Source organism: Saccoglossus kowalevskii, chromosome 17, assembly GCF_978046115.1.
Source record: "Saccoglossus kowalevskii chromosome 17, keSacKowa6.1, whole genome shotgun sequence".
Taxonomy (NCBI): domain Eukaryota; kingdom Metazoa; phylum Hemichordata; class Enteropneusta; family Harrimaniidae; genus Saccoglossus; species Saccoglossus kowalevskii.
Window position 1 is genome coordinate 16,376,966 of NC_140657.1, and position 26,469 is coordinate 16,403,434.

Consider the following 26,469-nt stretch of genomic DNA (forward strand, 5'->3'; position numbering starts at 1 on the left):
TAAAATAGCAGTAAAATATCAAGTCTTTTCTACCTCAGTTGAAGATAATGAAAAAAAAAATGTTGGATATGATGAACTCCTAAAAAAAAAAATTTGCAAGCAAACCTACTAATAAAAAAAAAATTTCCAAACACATAAAAAAAAAAAAAAAAATTGCCTTTCACTGAGCTGACCCCCCTCAAAAATCAAATGGTCAAACCCTAAATTTGAGTAAGACACTATGTAGAATTTTAGAGTTAAAACTGAGTCCACATGTATACATTGTTGACTTGTTTAGACATGAATGAGTTGTTTTATCACGTCACGCAGTAATCTGTTCACACATATGTGTATTCAGCAACAAACATACCATATCTGCTCTATTAGAAACGCATCTATAATAGAAGCCTATATTAGTACATTGTACAAACCAAAAAATCATATTTGTTTTATACTGATTGAATCATTAATATAATTACGTTTTTGACCATAGAAACACCCCTGGATTTACATAAGCACTGATAGAATAAATAATACTAATAGAGTATATATGGTAAGTGGTATATTCTATTTCTTATATTATATTTTGTTTTTTTATTAAATTTTTAACTTAAAATAATTTGAAGGTGACGATTAATTATCAAGTTCAATAGCCAGTTGGTTTATATGTTGGATGAGCAATGTAAACATAATATATCTACAATACATGCACTTTTAACAACAACTATCAGTTAATTTGGACAATATGTGAACAAATTTATTAGAACACAAAAATTCAGAACAGCTCAAATTTCTGTAAATCAGTAAAACTGGAGACAGCGTGGAGGACACATAGACTAAAGAACAGATAACAGTACTATCCTGGTAGTATCTTGTATTTGACAAAATACTATCATGACTCACAAATCGAATATTCTCTTTTCACGCAAGAAATAATTATAAATTTTTTTTTATAATGGTTCGATTAATGGTTCATTATTGGTATTTTGAAATTTAAATTTAACAACAGCAAAAGAAGATCTCCACCAACAAATAAGTTTGTTCTTATATTCATTATTAAAGGGGCACCTTCCAGTTAAGCCTAATCTCACAACAAATTTACTTTCTGGATTCAAATAACAATGGATAACAAAAGATAGATTAACATTGTAAACAACATAAACAATAGTGTCCCATGATTCTTTGGTGCAATCCATGGGATTGAGCGGTTCCCCCATAAGCACATGCATTTGCTCTGTTAGTAGAGTAGTGAACGTAAATGAGAGTAGAGATATGTCTATGTTCAGACAGACTACTGTGGTCAAAATAAACTTGTATTTTAATGATTCATTACACAATAAATGCAATTTTTGATTCATGCATAATTTTATTTGAGATGTGTTCTAATAGTGCCATCTGATATGTACTAGAACATATGAAACGCAAGTTTTGATTACAGATTCTGTCACTTGTTTCTTTGGTGATGCATTGAAGTAATTTTGAGTGATAAATTTTCAGTATTTTTGTTGAAGGTATGGTTCCCTGAAAACAAAATATAGCGAATGCACTATTTCTCCCTGTATTTTACATTCAACTTGTAAAAAAGCAGTGAAAATAAATTCCATACAAAACACCCAAAACATTGCTTGATTTTTGCTTCAGCAAAAAGTTAATTCCAGCTAAAATAAAGTATTTTACAGTATATAGAAGGGAAGAGAGGTGGCAGTAAAATGGTACAATAATTGTTTTACTTCACCAGGTTTTGAGTTAGATTTTTTTTCGCATGAGAATTTTCTGTGTTGGTGCTTGTCATTTTCCATGCAGTTTTTTTTTTCTTCTTCACTGCAAATTTTTTCTCTCTCTCTATATCTACACCCCTGAGTTTCTGATGACATACTCCTGATGTCCAATTGGGAAATGTTTATATGTGACTGTGACTGTTCTATTCGTAGTTATTATTGATGATCAGATTAAAAAGCACGTCTAAATGACCGGAATCTATTCTAAATAAATGCACATTAAAGGCTGTTTAGAATATGAGATAGTTGCAGGAGGCCTACTTAAAGGTCGTGCGGTCATCGGTTGTGGCCGGCCATATTTCGTTTATGAACAACTCGCGTAAAAATAACAGACCTGGTAGGCAAATGCGGGCGTCACGTACAACACTTTTCAAAAAAAAAAATTAAAAACGTTCGAAAAATGATTGCAAAAACAATCCGTCAGAAGGTCACGTAAATGCCGATGCTACATTTCTGCCGCAAAACAATTGCCATTTGTTTGCATAACAAAAGACCAGCACTAAGTTTCGATTACATGTCGGCTAATCTAAACACAAGTTTGTAGGACACAAACGCAGAAATGTCGCGGCCCAAATGACAGGATCGGCAGCCGAATTCGGTTAAAAAACATAACAAGGACTTCGACTGAATATTCAAAAGTGTATGGTGTACTCGAATTAAGAAAGATATTCACTTACTTTTACAAAAGGCGACTCTTCGTCCAAAGTTGCCAACGATATTTTTGTATGCATCTCTGTCTCCATATTTGCGAGGGGTCAAGGGTCACAGGTAAGCCACACGAACTCGGTTTATGTACCACGTCATAACCATGATTTTTTTAGGACTACATTTTTGAGAAGTAAACCGAAAAAGAAACATGAGCATGTATTATGTTATGTTAATTATAGCACAATAAAACTTGCACTACACCACTGTAATAATATATCAGAAAATAAAAGAACTTCATCATTGCTCCAGTGTTGTTTTGGTTCTTTGCTTTTACATTTTGTTATTGCAATTATTGAAACCATACTGCTGAACTATTTTTGTACTCCGTGTCGTGTTGTTGAATGTCAAATGTCAATGCTAAAAATATATTACATTGGGTAACATAATCGAAATATGTGTGGCTTTAGCGCGAGTTAGTTTGATCCGACCACTTGGTGGCGCACTTATATTCAAAATGGCGAAAAATCGCCTGACATGTCGTCGAACATCCGCACTGTGACTTTTGTCCCATATCTCTTGGAATTTAACGTAATGTTCAAAATACTTTTCTATAATACTCATTATGAAGTTCACCGAACACCTTTCCGCGCACATAACCCCGGAATGGCGAAAGCAATACATAGAATACGAAGTAAGTAATTGGCGAAATAGCAACTATAAAGACAATGCGCTTACGTAGTTGCGAGTACGACGCAGCGGTAGGAGCTCGTATTAAAACGTAAACAAACCATTTACTAGTATGTTTCCGCGTTTTATTTTGTAGGTGATGAAAAATATGTTGTACGATGCGATAGAAAATGCACCATCTGTCGAAGGTAAATAAGTCTTTCTATTTGTTTTTGCAAATGAATCGCCGTCTTCTGATCACCATTCAAGCACAGTGATTTGATTCATTGCATAATAATGCACTTATTGAACGTATCACAACTTAATTTAGACGATTTAAAAAATTGAAGCTTCTGTGTACAAATTCAACATTTAAATGAAAAAAATGTATTCATGTTACCAGTAAAAAAATAGGCTCAATAGCTATAAATCAATAACTATAGTTTGTTTAAAAAGAATTCTTATTCAAAGATCTATCTAGAGGATATACAAAACAGGAATTCATAGTATTCATAAAGGGTATGTAAAAACTGTTCATACATTGTTGGAGATAAATTTCATTATATTTTCAAATTTGGGTATGCACCAAACTTGAAAAATTCTGTCAATTATAACCAATTTCGCTAGAGACGAATTTTCACTGAGAGTCAGTGAAAATCACAACCCAGAGTGTCAGTGACTTTCGCAAAATTTTGTCTTCTTGACTGCCATAAAATATGTGAATCATGAAAATATCCAGCAGTGAAACCTAAGCTGCTAACAGTAGTTGAATTGTTCACTAGCAAAGATTTATTTATGGCTTAGCCAAATTAGTTATTATTGTATTTATTTTAGTGTATTTTAGATTTTGTTTAAAGTGGGGGAATCGTCACCTGCGCATGCGTCAGATGGCCATAGCGTGTCATTGTTTACAATTGTTTACATTGTTTTGTGATAAGTTACCAAATATTTTATTCTTTTAAATGTCATAATTGTGGATTTATTTATTTCGATGTTAATATCTTTAACCTCCCTGAAAAATTATAAGTTTATTTTAAGGGGCAAATCTACAATATTATGGTCTGGCATTAATGTAGAAGCTAATGTCCCTTGGTACAATGAAATAGCATCAGTTTGTGTGTTACAAGGGTAGAACAAAGCAAAAACCAAGTGTTGCTAACTAACTGACTGTTCGAATAATTTTCAGAACCACTATAATTATAAACTTAACTATTCAAACTGTAGTAAAAGTGATGACAGTGTATTTCACAATTTGTTGTGTATCATTGAACATGGAGGTAATTTGTTCTATAAAATTTATGCCTAACAGAAGTGCACATAAACCAAAAATTGCAATTATTGTACATTGTATTTTGGATCATTAAAATATGACTTATCGATTGGCAAGAAAAACAGACCAGGGGGATTACAAGTTTGTTGATTGCATCTAGAATATGAACGATTACATGTACAATAGACAAGTTTCATTTTTTCAAACAATAGAACTTCTTTCTCCATTGCAGTTAGTGGTGAGAGTGCAGTCCAAAGACACTTTGCACGGTTTGAAGAAAATTTTTTTAAGTATTCAGATAAAGAACTTGCCAAAATTAATACTTTTTTCTCAGGTAAGCTCTCATTATGCAGTTATTTTCATATTACCAGTAATTTTTGTGAAAATACTAATCCATAGATGATACAACTATGGTGGCTATGGGTTTCAATTAATTTATTAAAAACATTTGATTTTGAGTTATTTGTCAGAATTATTTTAAAACATTTTTTATTTATCAATTTATGAAATTATTTCTCATTTTCGTGAATTGTATACTTTTTTTCTTCCAGAGAAACTTGCTGAGGTCACTCGTAAGTTTGCAAATCTTCAGGATGAGCTGCGGCAGTCGAGTTCTCAAGAATCAAAAGACAATCTATCTTCTCTAAGGATGAGAAAAAGTGTCATGTTTGCATTAGCAGACAAAAATGATCAAAAAACAAAGCTTGTTAAATCCCATACAAGAAAAATTAATGATTTAAAGTTGGCATTTAGTGAATTTTATCTAAGTCTTATATTGATTCAGAATTACCAGGTGAGATACTTTGATTATGGTGTTACCGTGTGACATCTATAGTACTAGTACTCAACTTTTGTAAGACTTGTAAATCCTAATTAATGAATATATTTATTTATAACATACTGTAAATTAGCTAATTTAACTGGTTTTTAATTACGCTGATTTACCATTTCAGGCATATTCAGTGGGTTTTAAATTCACGATTTAATCATTTAGATAATGTGTTCTATGCTAAATTTTACATATTCACTGGGTTTTAATTCAGCACATTTTCCAGTCAGCGAAATAAGCAAAATTAAAACCCAGTGATTAATTAATCTTTTTACAGTACTTGCTTTATTAAAATCACATGCTCTTATATAAATAACAGAGAGGAGGCTATGATCAGAATAAGACCTTTTTTAATGATCTACCACAGAATACATGTAATTTTTGGTTTATTGGAAATGTGCTTATACAGACCATACAGCCGTATAAACTAATATGTATTCTTTTTGTCTCTTAGAATCTAAATTTTACGGGATTTCGAAAAATCTTGAAAAAGCATGATAAACTTCTGGAAACTGATAGAGGAGTGAACTTTCGGGTAAACCTGGTAGAGGCTGCTCCATTCTTCACCAGTAAACAAATAGACAAACTTATTCTTGAAACTGAGGTAAGAAAACAAACATTAAAACATTGATTTGTACATATGATAAAAGCACTGATTCTTATTCACTGAGCTTTAAATTTATGGAATTGACACTGAATTATTGTGGTCTGCAGTAATGTGGGTGAGCAAAGTTCACTCATCAGCAAAAAATATCAGGATTAAAATGTTGTGAATGATATGAGGTTATTATGAAGATATCTCAAAGTATGCACGAAAACAGTACAGCGGGAATATCGACTGACGCGTACTTTAAGGTATCTTCGTAAAAACATTATTATTATACATCTTTTCCTTCCAAGGATACATCATGGGAATGCCGAAATCAAAAAGTTTCGAACAGAATCAGCGAACTTCTTTGTGTGGAGTCCGGTCAAACTTTGGTTGCAGCCATGTTTGTTTTTAACATTAGAGGACGCTTACGCACGCAATCATTCCATATTTGGAATCCTCATTTCCTTATATGGTAGGATGAAAATACCCCGTAAAATACCATAAAATTACGGCACGCTGTAACTTATGGCGTTACAGTGACAGATGTATAATAATAAAGTTTATCATGAGAATACCATGAAGTATGCATGATGGCAGTAAGACGATCGTATTTACTGACGAATATTTTGCTTTTAGTAAAAATATAATGACAGATACCCTCCTGAATGGCAACAGAAACGTTTGCGCTGTGTGAATGTTTGTGGATCAGAATTCTATTTCTGTGACACATCATGTATTTCTTTTACATTCAGACTGTTTAAAAAGTATGTTTTCTCAAATTCAGTAAGTTCGAAATGTAACGCATTACAATACTATGTTCCAACATATTAAAACTACATCAGAACGAGAATAACTAATTGTGTCACGGTACATTTTTATCAGTGTGATACAAACATTTTTGACTGGATAACAATCACCCACTTTAATCATTGACATTTACTAGTGATAATGTCAAAGGTGATTTTATTTTGAAAATATATCACTATGATAGCCTACCGTAGTATTCTTCTGATTGTGGGCAAAACACTATGCCCGCTACTGCAGGTCAGGTTTTGAGGTCATAACCTCATATTATCACAGGAAACTGTCATATCATATGATATAGATCTTAATATATCAAAATAGAGTGTTTTTTATAAATTATTGACAGATTTTTAGCTAATGAGTTTGGTGTGTCTGTCCATATCTATGTCTGTGTAAGCAATCTTAAATAGCTAATTTACATATTATCTCATTTCAACCTGTTAAGCAAAATCCCAAAAACTTCTGAGCGAATTTTGATCAACTTTGGTACATAGGCACCTTGGGATGATCCGCAGACGTGATTACTTCTGGCACCATAAATGTGCATATTAATTAGCTAATTTGCATATTAATTAACTCATTTTTGCCTGTGTAAGCATAATCTCAAAAACTTGCTAGCGGATTTCGATCAAATTTACTACATAGGTACCTTGGGATAATGTGCAGATATGATTACCTATAGGACCATGTTCATGCATATTAAGTAGCTAATTTGCATCATTTCAGCCATTGTAAGCAGAATATCAAAATTTGGTACACAAATTCCTTGGGATATTGCACAGATTTGTTTTGGAGCCATGTCCTTGCATATTAAGTAGCTAATTTGCATCTTAATTATCTCATTTCAGCCTGTGTGCAGAATCACAGATTTTGATCAAATTTATTACTTAGGTACCTATGGTGATGGGCAGATATAGTTCGTCTCAGGGTTCTTACTGTGCATATTAAGTAGCTAATTTGCATATTGTCTCATTTCAGCCTGTGTGCAAAATCAGATTTTGATCAAATTTATTGCTTAGGTGCCTATGGTTATGCACATATAATTAGTCTCAGGGTCATAACTGTGCATATTAAATAGCTAATTTGCATATTGTCTCATTTCTCTAAAAAACTTCAGAACAGATTTTGATCAAATGTGCTATGGTGCTGAACAACTGCTGGCTTTTTTAATCCATTTCTCCTTCAATGACTACTGGAGATTTAAATTTCCTAGATATTATTTTTATAAAACAATAATGATTGTGTATATTCTGTATTCACACTGGAGCTTTGCAGAGTTTAACTTTGATATTGATCTGTGGAATAAAATGTTTTTTTCTAATGCTGACTTATACCTCATAATAATGAATTATTTGATACTGTAGAACCTTTTATTTTCACTGGCATTTAATTTCACTAATTTGAGTATATTCACTGTGTTTCAACTACACAAATTGTCAGGGAAATAATGAGTTCTACTGTTATTTAATATGTCAACAAAGATTTAATTTAGCAGATTTTACTTTTATTGATTTTGAAAATAACAAAATTAAAACCGAGTGATTAATTAATGCATTTACAGTATCATTTTTTGTGAGTTTTGTACCAATTAAAATCCGAAAATTGTAGAACAGCTCATGCTTATGTGCACTTACCGGTAATTGTCTTTGACATGCTACCATGGGTCATCTCATCTTCAGTCACATCTCTTTGTACAAATTGACATCAGATTAGACTGTTTGAGTTTGTAGATATCATTATTTTTTTTTTATTCATAACTGACAGTGACGAGTATTTTATTGAATTTGGACTGATAAGATTTACCATGATGGATTCACACTGATAGTAACATGTGTTCCTCTTTTGTGCTCACAGCGCTCTTTACCAATGTTTGAGGTTGCTTTCTAATAACAACAATTTTATTTACAAAAGTTTCCAACGGGGGCTATATAATTCAACTTAGTTCCATGTGTGTGTGTCTACACATCTATGTGTCCATTTGTTTACACCTGTATTTCGGAGATGCCTGTACTGATCACCTTCAAACTTCACACGTACATATTTATTTCATCGATTCAAGATGGTTGAATAATGACCATTATAGTGCAAACAATTCATCGGAGTATTTCTGCTACTCAGAAACTGGTTCTCAGTCAGGCACAGATTTCGTTCAGACTTGTACATACAATGTGTGCTATAGGTTATTGATACCTATAATTTGAAATATCCCTGAGCCATATCTCTGACATGCCTCGATGGTTGATCATGTTCAAACTTCATCATGTATGCATCAAACAAATGTCACACATATGCATGCAATTGTTTGGCGATCAAGTTCTATTTTTAATTTTGCTCCAGTTCCAAAATTTGTGCATATTTCTCCATGATTTCAAAAATTCTGCAAAACATCTAGTAAAGCATATGTTTTTTTCTTTTCAACTTAAACTTAAATTTGCATATGGTACATTGAGAAACTGTAACTAAAAATGAAGTACCATAAAAACTCTAAATTTTCTCATAATTATTTGGCGATTTTTTAGCTCCGCTGTCGACTTTGTCGAGCGGAGCTTATCATATGAGTGATTGTCCGTCGTCGTCGTCGTCCGTGTCATTGTTTTACTTTTTCGACTTCTTCTTGAAAACTACAAGCCTAAATGCTTTGATACTTGGTGTATATGTACCTTGGTTAGACCTCTCTTAGGTTTGTTCATTTCATGTTGATATCTTTAATTCTCTAATTTTGGTGAATATTTTTGTCATTTTTGGTAAAAACTGATATTTTCGACTTCTTGTTAAAAACCGCAAGTGCAATTGCTTTGATATTACATTTATAGGTACTACATGTGGACCTCTCTCAGATTTGTTAATTTTGTAATGATATCTTTAATTCTTTAATTTTGGTGAATATTTTTGTCATTTTTGGTAAGAAACTGATATTTTCGACTTCTTGTTAAAAACCGCAAGTCCAATTGCTTTGATACTACATATATAGGTACTACATGTGGACCTCTCTCAGATTTGTTCATTTCGTGATGATATCTTCAATTCTCTAATTTTGGTGAATATTTTTGTCATTTTTGGTAAGAAACTGATATTTTCGACTTCTTGTTAAAAACCGCAAGTCCAATTGCTTTGATACTACATATATAGGTACTACATGTGGACCTCTCTCAGATTTGTTCATTTCGTGATGATATCTTCAATTCTCTAATTTTGGTGAATATTTTTGTCATTTTTGGTAAAAACTGATATTTTCGACTTCTTGTTAAAAACCGCAAGTGCAATTGTTTTGATATTACATATATAGGTACTACATGTGGACCTCTCTCAGTTTTGTTCATTTTGTAATGATATCTTTAATTCTCTAATTTTGGTGAATATTTTTGTCATTTTTGGTAAAAACTGATATTTTCGACTTCTTGTTAAAAACCGCAAGTCCAATTGCTTTGATATTACATATATAGGTACTACATGTGGACCTCTCTCAGATTTGTTCATTTTGTAATGATATCTTCAATTCTCTAATTTTGGTGAATATTTTTGTCATTTTTGGTAAAAACTGATATTTTCGACTTCTTGTTAAAAACCGCAAGTGCAAATGCTTTGATATTACATATATAGGTACTACATGTGGACCTCTCTCAGATTTGTTCATTTTGTAATGATATCTTTAATTCTCTAATTTTGGTGAATATTTTTGTCATTTTTGGTAAAAACTGATATTTTCGACTTCTTGTTAAAAACCGCAAGTGCAATTGCTTTGATATTACATATATAGGTACTACATGTGGACCTCTCTCAGATTTGTTCATTTTGTAATGATATCTTCAATTCTCTAATTTTGGTGAATATTTTTGTCATTTTTGGTAAAAACTGATATTTTCGACTTCTTGTTAAAAACCGCAAGTGCAAATGCTTTGATATTACATATATAGGTACTACATGTGGACCTCTCTCAGATTTGTTCATTTTGTAATGATATCTTTAATTCTTTAATTTTGGTGAATATTTTTGTCATTTTTGGTAAAAACTGATATTTTCGACTTCTTGTTGAAAACTGTAAGTCCGATTGCTTTGATATTACATATATAGGTACTACATGTGGACCTCTCTCAGATTTGTTCGTTTTGTGATGATATCTTCAATTCTCTAATTAATTTATTTTGGTGAATATTTTTGTAATTTTTGGTAAAAAGTGATATTTTCGACTTCTTGTTAAAAACTGTAAGTCCGATTGCTTTGATACTATTCATATTGTTCATTTTCTAATGATGTCTTCAGTTCTTTAATTGAAATGTGCATTGCTAACAGCGGAGCTATCTCAGCCGATAGGCTGCTTGTTGTAATTTATTGACCTCCAAAATTTTGACCTCTACAAAAATTGCTCACTTATTTTTACTCAAAATATTTGTTTAAAGACGTGACTTTCTATAACTATTCTATTTCTGCAACTGTATATAACCCAACTTTTATATTTGTTGAATTTTTCCCTTAAAAAATTCAACTGGCCGAAAATTTATCACTACTTTGTACTCTAAAAACCCAACAGTTTTTCAAAAAAAAATCATTTAAAAGTGGCCGAAATTTTTAGAGTTTATACAGTTGTTAGTTAGTGATGTTGCCATTTACACTATTAACTTAGTGCATTTATAATCAATTTGTATTAACTCCTGCCTAAAAATTCATTGCACATATTTCCACATTTTGTGAAATGCATGTAGTCAACTAAATTTTAGACCATACAGACAGTTTCAGATATTGCTTTTAGTTTTTGATAAAAAAGTTTGTCAATTTCATCAACATTTCATGTCGAGAGGAGCAGGCTGTACACAGTCATTTTGACAGTGGTACTTCAAAGGGTTAGGACCTTTTGATGAGTAAGTTGCTCAGAGCCCAGCAGTAATATTGTATAATAATTGGAATTCTTTGTTTCCAGCAATTATATATAACAGATCTAGAAGGCGGTAATAGACATAAAGCAATGCGTAAACTGAGAGTACCTCCACTGGGTGATAGGGTGAGTAATTCATCAGTATATAATACCAGTATATCAACATGTTGAATATGTTGTTGTCATTGGTGAAAAGGCCTCTTGTGCTAAATGCTAACTGTGTAATATTCAGGATATACCATAGCTATGGCAATCTTATTCAGGACTTAAACAACGAATAGCAAATATTTGAGTAAAAATTGTATTAATGGCCGCATCCCTTTTAGAAGCCGCACCCACCTTTTTGAACAATTGAGATCCAAACATTCACAATTTCTCATATGTAGATGCTCTAATAGAAGCTGCATCCCTTCTGTTGCATTGTACTATTTTAATAGAAGCCATGGCTTCTAATACAGATTTTACAGTAATACTACCAGTAAATCAGTAACTTTTGAGAAATGATTTGAATATAGTTTTACTTTTATACTTATTTTACTATGGAAGTGTTTATAAGGCTTCATTGTAGTTTAATTTGGTTTCTCTGATTTGGGACATTTTTTTATTTTTTTTTTATTCCTGAAATAATACTAAAATTATAATATAATAGCAATAGTTTATTGTTTAAATACATAATAAAGATGTTGTTCATGTTGTAGATGATATTAAATCATAAAATAACTTATAGCTATGATATATTATTACTTACATACATTATACTTTCTATTCTGTATTTTCTAGCAAACACCGTGGACCACATTTAGGTTTGGATTTTTCTCTGGGACTTTTGTCATTCTTTGTGCATCAATCATATTAGCTGGTAAGTTGATAAGCAAAAAAATCTGACCTTAAGGTAGCGAGAAGAGAAAATTTTCACTTTTTTCTTGATTTTTCAAAAATTGATAAAACGGTTACTTTAGACCTTGATACATCATCCCAGGTTTACAAAAGATCGAAATTGCGAAATAACGTTGCTTAAATTAGTGTTTTAAAACACTAGCAGAAAAGACTACAACTGCCGTTTCGTGGATATTTGCATAATGTTTATCTTTGGAACGGTTTAAATGATAACATCTTATCTGTATACTCTGTTGTTGACGATTCTGATATAACAGGTGATAAGCTTCCCGTCGCAAACAATGCATGTTTATCTAACGTCCATTGTCAGCATTATTGTCAGTCGAGACTTCGTCGGAGAAACATGGTCATACAGTCCGAGCATACAGTACATATTTCGCCCAACCTTCCGCTTTTACATCGACCGCTTATCGCTTAATTTCCGACCATCCGGTCTTGTCCGACCAGAAACCGTCCACATTTTAATCGCGTTTTTCCTCACTCGCTCGCTCGCTCATTGAAACACAGACCGCTTGCCCAAACACTGATCACTGGCACATGAGTGGTCGAAATGGTGGTTTTGATAGTAAAGCATGAACATACAACTAGTATTAACTATTATTAAATTCTGAACGACAATTCAAATCTAATAGTTGTATGACACTTGTATTGTGAAAGCAACTGAACTGTGGCCTCTTGTAACATGTTTTGGGTGCTTGTTCTAGATGTAATATTTTAAATTATTTTACTGAGACAGTTACGTGAAAAAGCATAGGTAACTCATTTTGACATATCAGAGAAACGAGGAAATGTTAATGATTAATTCCAAAAATAACGATACCAGTGAATCCACGTCGGTCGGTCTGGTAAAATTTGACATTCAATTTTCAAAAATAAGTCACGATCATTGATTGAGTTCAGTCTATACCCCGTTTACATACCGTAAAAGTGTTCCCACAAAAAATGTTTTTGACTAAAAACGGCCACATGTCCTGAAAAAAATCGAACAGAGCTTGACATGTATGAATAATTTATTGGGCTTAAAAAACGTGTCAAATTTAGTTATAGCCATAAATATTTGGTGGCCAGTCGATGAACAATTCGAAACTCAGGATTCACACGGATTCACAGGATTCAGGGCTGAAAATCGTCGACCCTACTCTGGTTTACTTTATTTCCCAACTTGCAGAGAAAACTGATTCGCTGTGGACTCCAATGTATCTTAGCCTAGTATTTTCTTTTTGAACTGAGGTCAAATTCCATTCGTTTGTCAAAATACACTGATGTTTTCCAGCTAATAATTTTGAAGCCTGTCACAGCACAAAAACACCATGTAAATCAACACCGGAAATTGGATGGTATGACGACCCTTCACTTAGCGTCAAATATGCTTTGTTACAACATCATTGGACTGGGTCACAGAACCATATTTGTCCGTATTATCAACAGGACCTCGCAAAAGAACCGCACCCACATTTTCAATCTTTTTTGAACGCGGAAGTTGCCAACAAATGTCAAAAAACTCGTGAATTTCATGGATTTGAATAAAATAACGCAAGCGATTGATAAGAATGATTATTAATATTTTCCCGGATGCTCTTCAAATTTTTATTTCAAGGTAAGAAATGGCTAGTTGAAGTTGCATCGTCTTCAATGCGACTGTTTCACCGCCAAGATCCGCGAACAACTCTAGCTCTGTTTTATTAGATCTCTTATCAGAGACACTTGAAGGATTAGCTTGTTTGTAAACTGTCAGCGTGTACAGTGGGACAGTAATGTTTGTCAGAAGATTATCCCTAGTTGTTCGTTTGCATAACAATGGAAACCCGAACGTTCCTGGAGTACAAACTCAAATGCCAGCAGTTTTCTTCATTTTTCACGCTCGAGCTTGAAATTATTCATTATCTGACACTCTATATGAGTTCTATGATATCAGTGGTTAATATGTTTTTCTCATTTTTCTCGAGTTGAAGTTTTGATTGAGTACGACTCATTGGGACCACCGCCAAATCAAGTGCGTTCGGACTAGGACATTCATACTTGCAGTTATCGTTCAAAAGATAATGATGGTGCAAAATATGTCTGGGTTTTTAAAGAAAATACTTTGTCACAGAATAATAGTCTGTTAAAGGTGCCAAGTATGAAATAATTTGGGGACAAAAAGACAAACCTGCATAGAAATCGGAATAATAGGTCTTTTGATTACCGTGGACACATTTCAATGGACTTGATTACGGACAATGCATGACGTAAATTTCACCAGGAAATTCCGCAGTGTGCTCTCGCAATCGCGAACTTAGTCATTTTTACAAGGTTCGCCATTTTTGATGTCACGTGCTAATTATGTAAACAATGACTGTCCAGTTTGTGCGAACTTGTACCTCTATACTTAGTTTTTTGAAATATATAAGCTAAATTACTGTTCTGAACGAGACAACAGACAGAGAATGTTTTATTCAAAAACATCACAAAACCCTTCTCGCTACCTTAAGAACAAACTAACATCCCTGGTTTATATAATAATGAAAAGTATAATTATGTAAATATAATATACCCGTAAAATCTGTATTAGAAGCTGCATGTTTTTACTTGGAATTAATTTTCGCTTTTTTCGCTTCAGCGATGATTCATTGAAAATCAAATCTAGCGAATGTACATTTCTTTCCTATATTTTACATTCAACTGTCAAAAATAAGTGAAAATAAAATTCTGTACAAAAAAGTCTTTTCAGCGAAAATTAATTTCAACTAAAATAAAGTATTCTACAGTATTTTTGCAATTTGGTTATTTAATGCGTGTATATGAAAAAGTGTTTGTAAAATTGACTTTGTCTTCATTTTCATTGCTTCAAAATTTGACTGTATTGACTTGTATAATTTATAAAAATTTATCGCTAGTGAAATTGAATATGAATATTTGGGCATCATGTAATGTCAATGTCATTGCTTCATATTATTATGTGACAGTATATTTCCACTGTTTTGAACTTTACGAAATGTATTTCTCTCAATATACATTCTCAATTTAGATATCAGGGGAACTGAAGACTCAAACTTTATTAATCCCTCGAGCACTTTTTGTCACTTTTCAAGGATTAAAAAACTGATAATTTTTTTTTTAATTCAAATGACCTGTAATGTGTATTTGGTCCTAAATAAAAAACTAAAAAAACTAAGTGAAAACTATGTAAAAATGTATGAAATATGGCACAGGTGGTAACAGATGAATCATATTATTGATGCTGTATTACATTAATGAATTCTCTATTGACTCATATTGAAGTTGCAATCAACTTTTCATTTTCATGGGATCTGTGGCGAATTTTATGAATTGTTTTAATTTTCTGAAAGGCTTTATCTCGTCAAGTCAGTGTAAAAAGTACATACGACTGACTGGCATTATTATTAATTTTTTTTTCTGTATATTTTCAGGTGTTTTTACAGATCACAGTGATGACTGGAGGCCCGCTGTACGTATGTACCGTGGTTGTTTTGTGATGATATTCAGCATATTTTTATTAGGTATTAATACATATGGATGGAGAAAAGCAGGTGTCAACCATGTCCTTATATTTGAAATTGATCCTCGAAATCATCTAAATTATGAAGAGTTATTAGAGGTATGCATTTTACAATAATTGTACTTTGATAAGCAAAAAGTTTAGTGATCTACTACCCATTTTTGCACTCAAAATTAGATGAAAATTATCTGAATTTATTAAAGTCGAAAAATTATTGTGGGTTTATTGTTGATGCACAATTTTGTTTGTCTGTTTGTGTATAACGTCAGACACTGCTGATAACAGAGTTCTAGAGTATGTGGTATTGATTGGCCAATGAGAATGCCGCACACAGTATTCTAATTTAAAGCTTGGGAGTCATCACCTGCGCATGCTTCAGATGGCCATAGCGTGTCATTGTTTAAAAACAAGTGTCTACCCAAGAGCCTTTGCGTTTTTAGCATGTGTAGGTGACGATCCTCCCTCTTTAAGGTAGTAACAGGGGACGTGTTAAAAATTGATCTGTGATTCAGACTTTCTCTAAAAGTTACTGAGCATGCTACTATAACAATCCGCATATCATCTGAATAAAATGTTTGTCTGAAGGATTATCTGATAACCAGTTTATTGTGCTATTTTGCCATTTTTTACTACTTTTATTCACGCCAATTCCCTGTGAATTGCACAGAACGTTTATAATACTGTATTCTAGATATCTCAATTTTTCTTTACCTGCTTTTGTTTTCTAGCTACAACCCAATAACTATAGGCATGCTACCAACTGCATGTACAATCTAATTTTACCCCGGTTGCTACCTTTAAATAATTAACTAATAAACAACTATAAATATATCTTCACAGGTGGCTATGTTTTTTGGTGTTCTTTGGGCCTTAAGTGTCTTAGGATATCTGTTCAGTGATATGGTCAATTTACCACCGCTGGCTAATCCATTAGCGTTAGTGGGATTTATGGTGATTTTTTTACTTAATCCAACAAGAACATTGTACTATAGAGCCAGATTTTGGCTTCTCAGGATATTGGTAAGTCTGTGAGCTATCTTTGTTGGGAAATATCACTCTTTAACATTCATACAAATACTATAATACTTTTTGATTGTTCATTAATTCAACTATTTTTGCTGATAAGTGAAATTCTCTAAATTCAAATCCATATAAACATGTTGAATTGCAATAAAATCTGGAAAAAATGTGTTTTTAAAACTTTGTGAAAATGATAAAATAGTGAAATTCAGTACCAGTGACAATAATTCTTTTACAATACTTATACCACTTGTGGTCATGTGACCCATTGTTCTACTATAACTAAATCTGTATTTTGTACTGTATTTATGCTCATTGTAAAGCAGCCACACTTGTATTGATATGTGGTGTGTAAATTACTATAGAGTCATTCATATGCAGAGTTGTAATCGCTATAGATACTAGTAACTGTATATAACTTCTAAACTGCTATTGAAATCAGACCTTGCATCTTGGGTAAGGCTATGCAGCTTCAGTGAAGATGCAACATCTGGAGTCGACGAGTACATACTGCTTATCTTTACCTACTAGTATTGAATAAGTTTGATGGTAGGGGTTTGAATCCACTACACCAACATATAATGACTAATCTGCGTAAATACATAAATTAGAATGGTCATTTTAATGTCATGTGATATGCAATGATTATCCATGAGCTAATGATAAAGTGTATCATAGACTCTTTGTTTTCATGTAAATTAACTTCCATTCAGGGCTGTTCTCGGGCAATGCAACTGCTTGCTGAATCTTTCAATTGTATCGCTTTTCTTGGTATAAGTCACTGTATATGTTGCATGGGACCCATGATATTGATACAAAGTGATGAATGTTGCACTTTGAGCTCAAGAAGCTTGTTTAATAACTTATGTCAGACCTTCAACATGCTCCCCTGTAGGCTGCTTACTTATAAAACTTCATTTTTTTTAATTTCCAGTGTCGGATATTTCTAGCACCATTCTTTCCAGTCCGCTTTGCAGATTTCTGGCTGGCTGATCAACTTAATAGTTTAGTAGCCATTTTTTTAGATTTACAGTACCTGATATGTTTTTATTCATTTACTGTTGATTGGCTTGGAAAAGAAAGTAAGTTGTTATAAAATTGTAGTAAACTGCAGTAAACTTGTTATCCTTTTTTTTTATTTATTTCTGTCAGATATTTTGAACAAGGCATACAGCAATGTACACTTATTAATAACAAAAAAATTATAAAATTGTGTACAAAGGTTCTTATTATAAATCTGGATTAAATTTTGTTGAGAATTTACATCACCATCTTATCGTATATATTTCAGATAATGTTGAATGCTACAGTTATTCCTATGGAATACGTTCTGTGGTTGCCTGCCTTCCTGCCTGGTGGCGTTTTGCACAGTGCCTACGACGTTATTATGATTCAAAACAAGCCTTTCCACATTTAGTCAATGCTGGAAAATATTCCACCACGTTTTTTGTTGTATTGTTTTCGTCTTTGGCTGCTGTATATAAAGGTATGTCACAACTTATCTCTGCAATCCATTCAGTTTTGTCTTCATATGTTTGCTTTGTGCCATATTACAAAAAATAGGATTACCAGTTTCTCAATATTGTCTCAGTGCACTGAAAATCATTATTCTTTTCAACATCCTCCCATGCAAGCTCAAAATTGTTTCTTTGGACCCCCCTCTACTATCAATTTGAAAAGCCATATGTCCATTAGTGTTTTGATGCAGCTGTGGTTACAAATGAAAACAACTTACCTTCATTATAGGACAAAAACAACTTCCAAAGTAGCAGTTCTGAATTATTATATGTACAGGGATTTTTTTTAAACAGGGGGACAGGGGCACAGCGCCCTCATGCCATGGCCATGCGCCCCCTTACCCAGGAGAGCAGATTCTTTGGTAACCATAAAATTCTGATTGACCAAAGATCACATATGGTCACATAATTTTGGCCCCAAGGAAGCCATAGAATGTTCCATTTTAACTTAAAATTATCAGAAACTCCACACCCTGGTAGGGAGAACCCTATCTCCCCACTTGGTGGCGCCACTGAATTGCAGTGCTCCCTCTTGCAGTTTTTTTTTTTCTAGACAAACCCCTGATGTATATTTTTGTTTCAACAGCTCACTATGGAAATATCCAGGACAACCCATTTTTCTATTTATGGATTGGCAGTGCTGTCATCAGTTCAAGCTATGCATTAACATGGGACATTAAGATGGATTGGGGACTGCTTGATAAAAATGCTGGAGAAAATAAATTTTTAAGAGAAGAGATAGTTTATCCATATAAGGTAAAGGACTTAGAATTGCATAGTGCCATAAAATCTGTATTAGAAGCCGCATCCCTAATAGAAGTTGCACCCATTTTTATTGAATAATTGAGAACCAAGAATTCATTATTTCTCATATGTGTAGATGCTCTAATAGAAGCCGCATCCCTTCTGTTGCATTGTACCATTTTAATAGAAGCCGCGGCTTCTAATACAGTTTTTACAGTAGGACTTTTAGTGACATCAGCAGTATGTAAACAATGAGACATAATTTGATGTGTTTATATTACCAGTGTGCAGTCATTCTATGTTACTGGTAGATTAGTCTTCATTTTCAAATGCCTGAGTTTCATTAGAAAGTTAAGTTTATAACGTATTTCAAAAACAATATTCTAGCTAATTTTTATACAGTCTATTCACTACGTTCAATTACCCACCATAGACTCCGGTCAGTCAAAATGACTATTTTGAACTGTAGGCATTAATCAGCTATTCTGCCAATGACGGAGAGATAGAATCTAGGTCAGGGGAAGCCCCATGACCCCAAGATTATTTTCCCTTGCGTCACAAACCACATGACCGAGGCCATATGGCGGCGCCATTACAGCTGGCTAATTACTCTGGTTCCTTTCTCTTCGCCTCAAATGGAGATGAAATCTAGCGAGAAAAATCATTCAAATTGAATCTCTTTACTTGTACTGTGTATATTTAAAAAATATTTGTGATACAAATGTTTTATCACTAGTTGTTAGTATTCGTACTTATAAAGCTGTCTGTGTGTAAACCAAATACTTTTTCTCATGCGTTTTATATAGACTTCTTGTATGAAGGACCTTTTGTATATGTTGCTGCCAAAATAATATGTATGTGTTCAAACATAGGAGATCATTTGCCCAACTTTGGAAGAGCATATATTCTTGTACAATGATTGAAATTCTTGTATTCCAGTTGGGGATATTTTTATAGCTATATTTGCAATATTAGTAGAGCATGCACTTTATATGTAAATGACACACGTTATGGTTATAGTCATATTTAAATGCTCTATGTGTGGCTTCTATTAGAACAAATACGTCATGTGGAATTCACTTGTAAAACAAATTCAAAACTCTAGTAACACCATTAGTGACTCGGCATGTATACTAGCATTCATTAGATCCATAACCGATTACAGAATTGAATTGAATTGTATTGAACACTCATTTAAAATTTGAATTCTGTCTTAGGCAGGTTTCACTTCATTTGTACTCAATATTATAACTAACTACTGAATCCACAAATGATTACAGAATTTTAATCCATGCATTGAACATTCATTTAACAATCTTGAGTCTGTCTTGGGCAGGTTTCACCATACATTTACTATGATAACTAAGAAATTTATACTCAATAACTAACTACTACCCTACTCTGATACCTAATTGTTATTTGCAGGCCTATTATTACCTAGCTGTATTTGAAGACCTTATATTGAGATTTGCGTGGACATTAACAGTCTCAGTCGGTGAAATGAATTATTTTGATTCAGACATACTAGTGACTATTTTATCGCCACTGGAAGTGTTCAGGTTAGTGACCTGATATATACTGTGTCAAACATTCAGTGTTTTCACTATTTAGATATTCTCGTAGAAGTTTTAAACCAAGTTTCAATTCCCAGTCATTTTGCTTGTGCATCATCCTATTAATTCTTTTAATATATTCCTAAAAAAACAATCCCCAATCATTCATACTTCCTCTGTGTGTCAACCACATGTAATTAACCATCTTCTCATTTAATATCTGCTCTCAGGAGATTTGTCTGGAACTTTTTCCGTCTTGAAAATGAACATTTGAACAACTGTGGTCAGTTTCGTGCCGTCCGTGACATATCCATTGCCCCATTGAGTGAGGATGATGTAGCACAGTTGGAGACTATGATGGATGAAGAAGATGGTGTAATAAATAGAAAGTCTGATAAAAAGAACCTTATCAGTGTCAAGTGAGTCTGTCTGCTTTGTCCGTCTTTTTACTGATTTTATGTGTGGTACAGTCAAGGATGAAGTCTGCCTCATTTATGAACAGGCATTGTTTCAGAAATTGAATGAAGCTAATGTCAAGATTATGATGTACTGTCTTTATCTTATGCCTGTGCCATCATTGAATCAACACTGAGCCATTAGTGTGCTATCATTGAATCAATACTGAGCCAATAGTGTGTCACCACTGAATCAACACTGAGCCATTAGTGTGCTATCTTTGAATTAATACTGAGCCATTAGTGTGCTGTCATTGAATCAACACTGAGCCAATAGTGTGCCATCATTGAATCAATACTGTGTCATTACTGAATCAATACTGTGTCGATAGTGTTCCATCAGTGAATCAATACTATTGTACCAATGATGCATCATCTTTGAATCAATACTGTGCCATCTTTGAATCAATGCTGTGCCATCTTTTAATCAATGCTGTGCCATCTTTGAATCAATGCTGTGTCGTCTTTGAATCAATGCTGTGCCGTTTTTGAATCAATGCTGTGCCGTTTTTGAATCAATGCTGTGCCATCTTTGAATCAATGCTGTGCCATCTTTGAATCAATGCTGTGTCATCTTTGAATCAATGCTGTGCCATCTTTGAATCAATGCTGTGCCATCTTTGAATCAATGCTGTGCCACCTTTGAATCAATGCTGTGCCATCTTTGAATCAATGCTGTGTCATCTTTGAATCAATGCTGTGCCATCATTGAGTCAATACTGTGCCATCTTTGAATCAATGCTGTGCCATCTTTGAATCAATGCTGTGCCATCTTTTAATCAATGCTGTGCCATCTTTGAATCAATGCCGTGTCGTCTTTGAATCAATGCTGTGCCGTTTTTGAATCAATGCTGTGCCATCTTTGAATCAATGCTGTGCCATCTTTGAATCAATGCTGTGCCATCTTTGAATCAATGCTGTGTCATCTTTGAATCAATGCTGTGCCATCTTTGAATCAATGCTGTGCCATCTTTGAATCAATGCTGTGCCATCTTTGAATCAATGCTGTGCCATCATTGAGTCAATGCTGTGCCATCTTTGAATCAATGCTGTGCCATCTTTGAATCAATGCTGTGCCATCTTTGAATCAATGCTGTGCCATCTTTGAATCAATGCTGTGCCATCTTTGAATCAATGCTGTGCCATCTTTGAATCAATGCTGTGCCATCTTTGAATCAATGCTGTGCCATCTTTGAATCAATGCTGTGTCATCTTTGAATCAATGCTGTGGCATCTTTGAATCAATGCTGTGCCATCTTTGAATCAATGCTGTGTCATCTTTAAATCAATGCTGTGTCATCTTTGAATCAATGCTGTGTCATCTTTAAATCAATGCTGTGTCATCTTTGAATCAATGCTGTGCAATCTTTAAATCAATGCTGTGTCATCTTTGAATCAATGCTGTGTCATCTTTGAATCAATGCTGTGCAATCTTTAAATCAATGTGTCATCTTTGAATCAATGCTGTGTCATCTTTGAATCAATGCTGTGCCATCTTTAAATCAATGCTGTGACATCTTTGAATCAATGCTGTGTCATCTTTAAATCAATGCTGTGTCATCTTTAAATCAATGCTGTGTCATCTTTGAATCAATGCTGTGCAATCTTTAAATCAATGCTGTGTCATCTTTGAATCAATGCTGTGTCATCTTTGAATCAATGCTGTGTCATCTTTGAATCAATGATGTGTCATCTTTGAATAAATGCTGTGTCATTTTTGAATCAATGCTGTGCCATCTTTGAATCAATGCTGTGTCATCTTTAAATCAATGCTGTGTCATCTTTTAATCAATGCTGTGCCATCTTTGAATCAATACTGTGCAATCTTTGAATCAATACTGTGTCATCTTTGAATCAATACTGTGTCATCTTTGAATCAATGCTACTATGACAAAATATTACTGTGACATCATTCTTTAATTTTTTTTCTTTTCAGACGTGGACCACACAAGCAAACATCGGCATGGGAAGATGATGATGATGATGATGATGAAGATGAGGAGGAGATACAGGCATAACAAACAAGATACCGTTGAATGTCACTGCTCTGCTATGGTGATAGTTCACCTCTAAACCTATACAAGTATGATTCAGTACATTACACTGGTGCTCAATTATTTACTAATATATATTTATTTTTATTACTTGAAGAGTAAAATATATTACATATTTCAGTACATGAGGTATTTGTGGCTGAAATCTATGTTGAATTTGTTAAAAAAGTAATAGTGTAAAATCTGTATTAGAAACCGTAGCTTCTATGGTACAATGCAGGGGGATGCGGCTTCTATTAGAGCATCTGCACTTATGAGAAATGGTGAATTTTTGTTTTCAATTGTTCAAAAAGAATGGGTGTGACTTCTATTAGGGATGGGGCTTCTAATACAGATTTTACAGTACTGGTAATAGTTGATAGCACCATTAACATAGATAACTGTAACGTTTTAAACTCAGGTCATTTGGGGGGTCTTATTATCAGAATATGCAGAGAATTCCAGAGAAATACTTGATCATTTTTATGTCAAAAGATAGCTGTGGGTCGCTGTAATTCAGAACAGAAACAAATCTTATGAATACACATTATTCAAAAGTCTGAAATGTGAATTCACAATCAAGTGTGTAGCCAAAATGATCACTAACATCAGAAAATCACTGCAATGTGAATATTTCATGTAAGAATCCGAATACAGCTTTTAAAATAATCTTGGTATGCAACTTTCAAGATCAGATCATCTCGGTATTCAAATCAAACTCTGAAACACTTTTCAACCAATCAAAGTGTGCCTTACTAAGAATTTTTTTTAACTTGCATGCACTGTTTCTGATTTGGTTTCTACAGCTGAAAATATATGACTGACTGTATTAAGCCGAAGCTCTAATAGCTGCCAACTGAATGCGAAAAATGAAACATGTTTTAAATATTGTTATCTTCTTGATTTTTTGCATACTAGTATGTGACTTTTCATTCTACCTCCATGGCTCTGAAAAAATCAATTTAAAAAATTGAGTGAACATATGTTTCTGTTTTAGGGAATTTACCGTTTTTTTTTCTATGACAATATCAAGGATATATTTAATTATTATAATACATCTGACACTGTGGAAACAATAGAATTTACCCATCCATAAAATGTTGTGTTTACTTCAGATGCATACTTCTGTATGCAAACTTTCGTGCAGTGCAAAACGTTTTTTTTGTTGTCATTTCGGTGTGGTATCTCTCATTGAAGCGAGAGGGTTGTCACCTGTGCATGCACAGGAATTGAGACCTAAGCGACGATAACAACACACACTAAAAATGCCAAGGCTCATCGTTGGACTCTTGTTTGTAACCAATAATCTATGGTCATCCGACGCATGCGCAGGTGACGACCCTCTCGCTGTAAATTATTACTACAAGCAAGCAAAAGTGTATAATATATAAGGTTATCAAAGTATGCACTCAGATAGTACAGGAATGTGTTGTTGATTGATACAATCACATACTTTTTGTACTGTGCATACTTTATGATATTTTCATACTAAACTCACATCTCAAAATTTGGGTTGGTAACATGACATAGAACAATTCTAATGTATTTGTTCATGTTTAAAGGATCAACAAATTTGCAATATTTTGTAGTGGGGTTTGAATAACGAAATGTGTTTTCATTGTGGTCTATAGAAACTGCTACTAAATTGCTATTTTATGTACATTAATTAACAAGTCTTCTCAAATTTACAGGGAAATGAAAAAGTTCACACTCCATTGACTAATATAAAAATGATTTATTTTAGGCAGATTCTGTTACAATAATAATACTGTCACTGCTTTACGCACTCAAATATGATCAGTTTGTTCGTACTTGCCAGAACTATATATTGTACATATTGTCATTTTCATATCACCCAAGACACCTGAATGGAACTTCTTTTTTCAATGCTTGCCAATGCACTGGTGGCCTCAGAATATAAACATTAATGCTCTGGTCATCACACATGTCAGTTAAAAATGTGTGTCTCATCGTTTTATTGTTTATTTTTGTCAGAACTTTGAAAAATAAAATATTCAATGTTTGAAAATCAAAATAAACACACACTTTAATCGACAATTAAAAATACTTGTGTGCATCGATTTCAGGAACAAATGGTGTCTTTTTTTTTCTGTAAACCAATAGATTTTTTTGTATCAGTTGTCATTTCAGATGTATTAGTATCAGGAAACATAATAGTACTTGAATCTATCATTTACTTATTTTATTTTTGAAAAACAAATCCACATGCTTTCATTGATCTGTTTGAAAGTTCAATTTTTTTGATTTTTATTTTTTTGTAAAGTACGTATTGACTTTTTTTTTTCCAATTTCTGAAATAAGGAAATTCTGCCCAGTTGAAAACAAGTTTAAATGCTTTTGATCATCATTAAATCATCACAGTTGTCATGCCTGTCATGTTAGATGTGGTTCTAGAACAAAGTATACAATATCTGTAAAGTATATTCATTGTATACAAAATATGTTCACACATGCCGAGTGACAACTTTGGTGCCTTGAAGTTTTGTGCTATAACTTTGAAATGTGTTACTGCTGTTATCACTGCCAGTCGGCAATGTATTCTTTGTCATCAACTATTCTATCTCCTCCATTTGTAAACACGTGTAATGTGTCTTGTTAAAAATAGCTGAAATGTTAACTTTTGTTATACCTACATTTATTGGCTGAAACCAAGTTTATTTACCATATTGTGTGTATAATTGAATATAAACAAATCTGTAAATATACTAAAATATATGCAAATGTTGAATGGAATTGTTTACTTAACAATTTTTTTTTAAATGTTGATATTTTCTTATAAATAACTGTTGCAATATTTTGAGTCAATGGTGATTTCTTTTTTCGGCTAATAATTTTTGCACTGTAAATGTTAAAAATCTGTTTTTCTGAAGGGAATAAAATAATAATTAAAATTTGATATCTATTGTTTCATGATCTTCAATAGACTGTTTCATTGCCATGTGCTATTTTTCTAAATACATCATCAAGTTCTTCTGTAGTATATGCATTAATTCATTGACACTGACCAATGATACAAAATGACTACCTATGTCTTTGAACAGATATCTCAATTCAATTGTTATCTTTGGACAGACATCTCAATTCAATTGTTATCTTTGAACAGACATTTCAATTCGTTATCTTTGAACAGACATTTCAATTCAATTGTTATCTTTGGACAGACATTTCAATTCAATTGTTATCTTTGGACAGACATCTCAATTGTTATCTTTGGACAGACATCTCAATTCAATTGTTATCTTTGGATAGACATCTCAATTCAATTGTTATCTTTGGACAGACATCTCAATTCAA

At 33.1% G+C, this 26,469-nt stretch overlaps 2 protein-coding genes across 4 annotated transcripts in view; one reads left to right on the forward strand and one right to left on the reverse strand.

The window, feature by feature from the left end:
* LOC100372927 (sorting nexin-27-like) overlaps positions 1 to 2,522 on the reverse strand; it is a 49,503-nt gene extending 46,981 nt beyond the window's left edge. For both annotated transcript variants that reach the window (XM_085492373.1, XM_085492372.1), the window contains exon 1: positions 2,435 to 2,522. In XM_085492373.1, coding sequence (XP_085348499.1) covers positions 2,435 to 2,500 — 66 coding nt within the window. In that variant the 5' untranslated portion in view covers positions 2,501 to 2,522. The remainder of the gene's footprint in view (positions 1 to 2,434) is intronic.
* A 412-nt stretch (positions 2,523 to 2,934) lies between these two features.
* On the forward strand, positions 2,935 to 26,071 carry LOC100372779 (solute carrier family 53 member 1-like). Of its 2 annotated transcripts, none has more exons than XM_085492522.1 (15): positions 2,935 to 3,096; positions 3,229 to 3,280; positions 4,574 to 4,675; positions 4,893 to 5,134; positions 5,625 to 5,774; positions 11,482 to 11,562; positions 12,217 to 12,295; positions 15,744 to 15,931; positions 16,673 to 16,852; positions 17,787 to 17,934; positions 18,144 to 18,338; positions 18,956 to 19,125; positions 20,539 to 20,672; positions 20,897 to 21,085; positions 23,058 to 26,071. In XM_085492522.1, exons 1-15 carry the CDS (start codon positions 3,028 to 3,030, stop codon positions 23,137 to 23,139), a joined length of 2,061 nt encoding a protein of 686 aa, XP_085348648.1. In that variant the 5' UTR covers positions 2,935 to 3,027; the 3' UTR covers positions 23,140 to 26,071. The 2 variants fall into 2 exon arrangements, with proteins under 2 accessions (XP_085348648.1, XP_085348649.1); XM_085492523.1 differs by having other exon boundaries at positions 17,787 to 17,856.
* The last annotated feature ends 398 nt before the right edge of the window (positions 26,072 to 26,469 follow it).

Excerpts from the sequence above, each read along its gene's own strand:
- LOC100372779 (XM_085492522.1), top strand. The coding sequence starts at position 3,028 with ATGAAGTTCACCGAACACCTTTCCGCGCACATAACCCCGGAATGGCGA. Across the intron at positions 3,281-4,573 it reads AAATGCACCATCTGTCGAAG|TTAGTGGTGAGAGTGCAGTC; the intron begins GTAAATAAGTCT and ends TCTCCATTGCAG. Across the intron at positions 21,086-23,057 it reads AAGAACCTTATCAGTGTCAA|ACGTGGACCACACAAGCAAA; the intron begins GTGAGTCTGTCT and ends TTTTCTTTTCAG.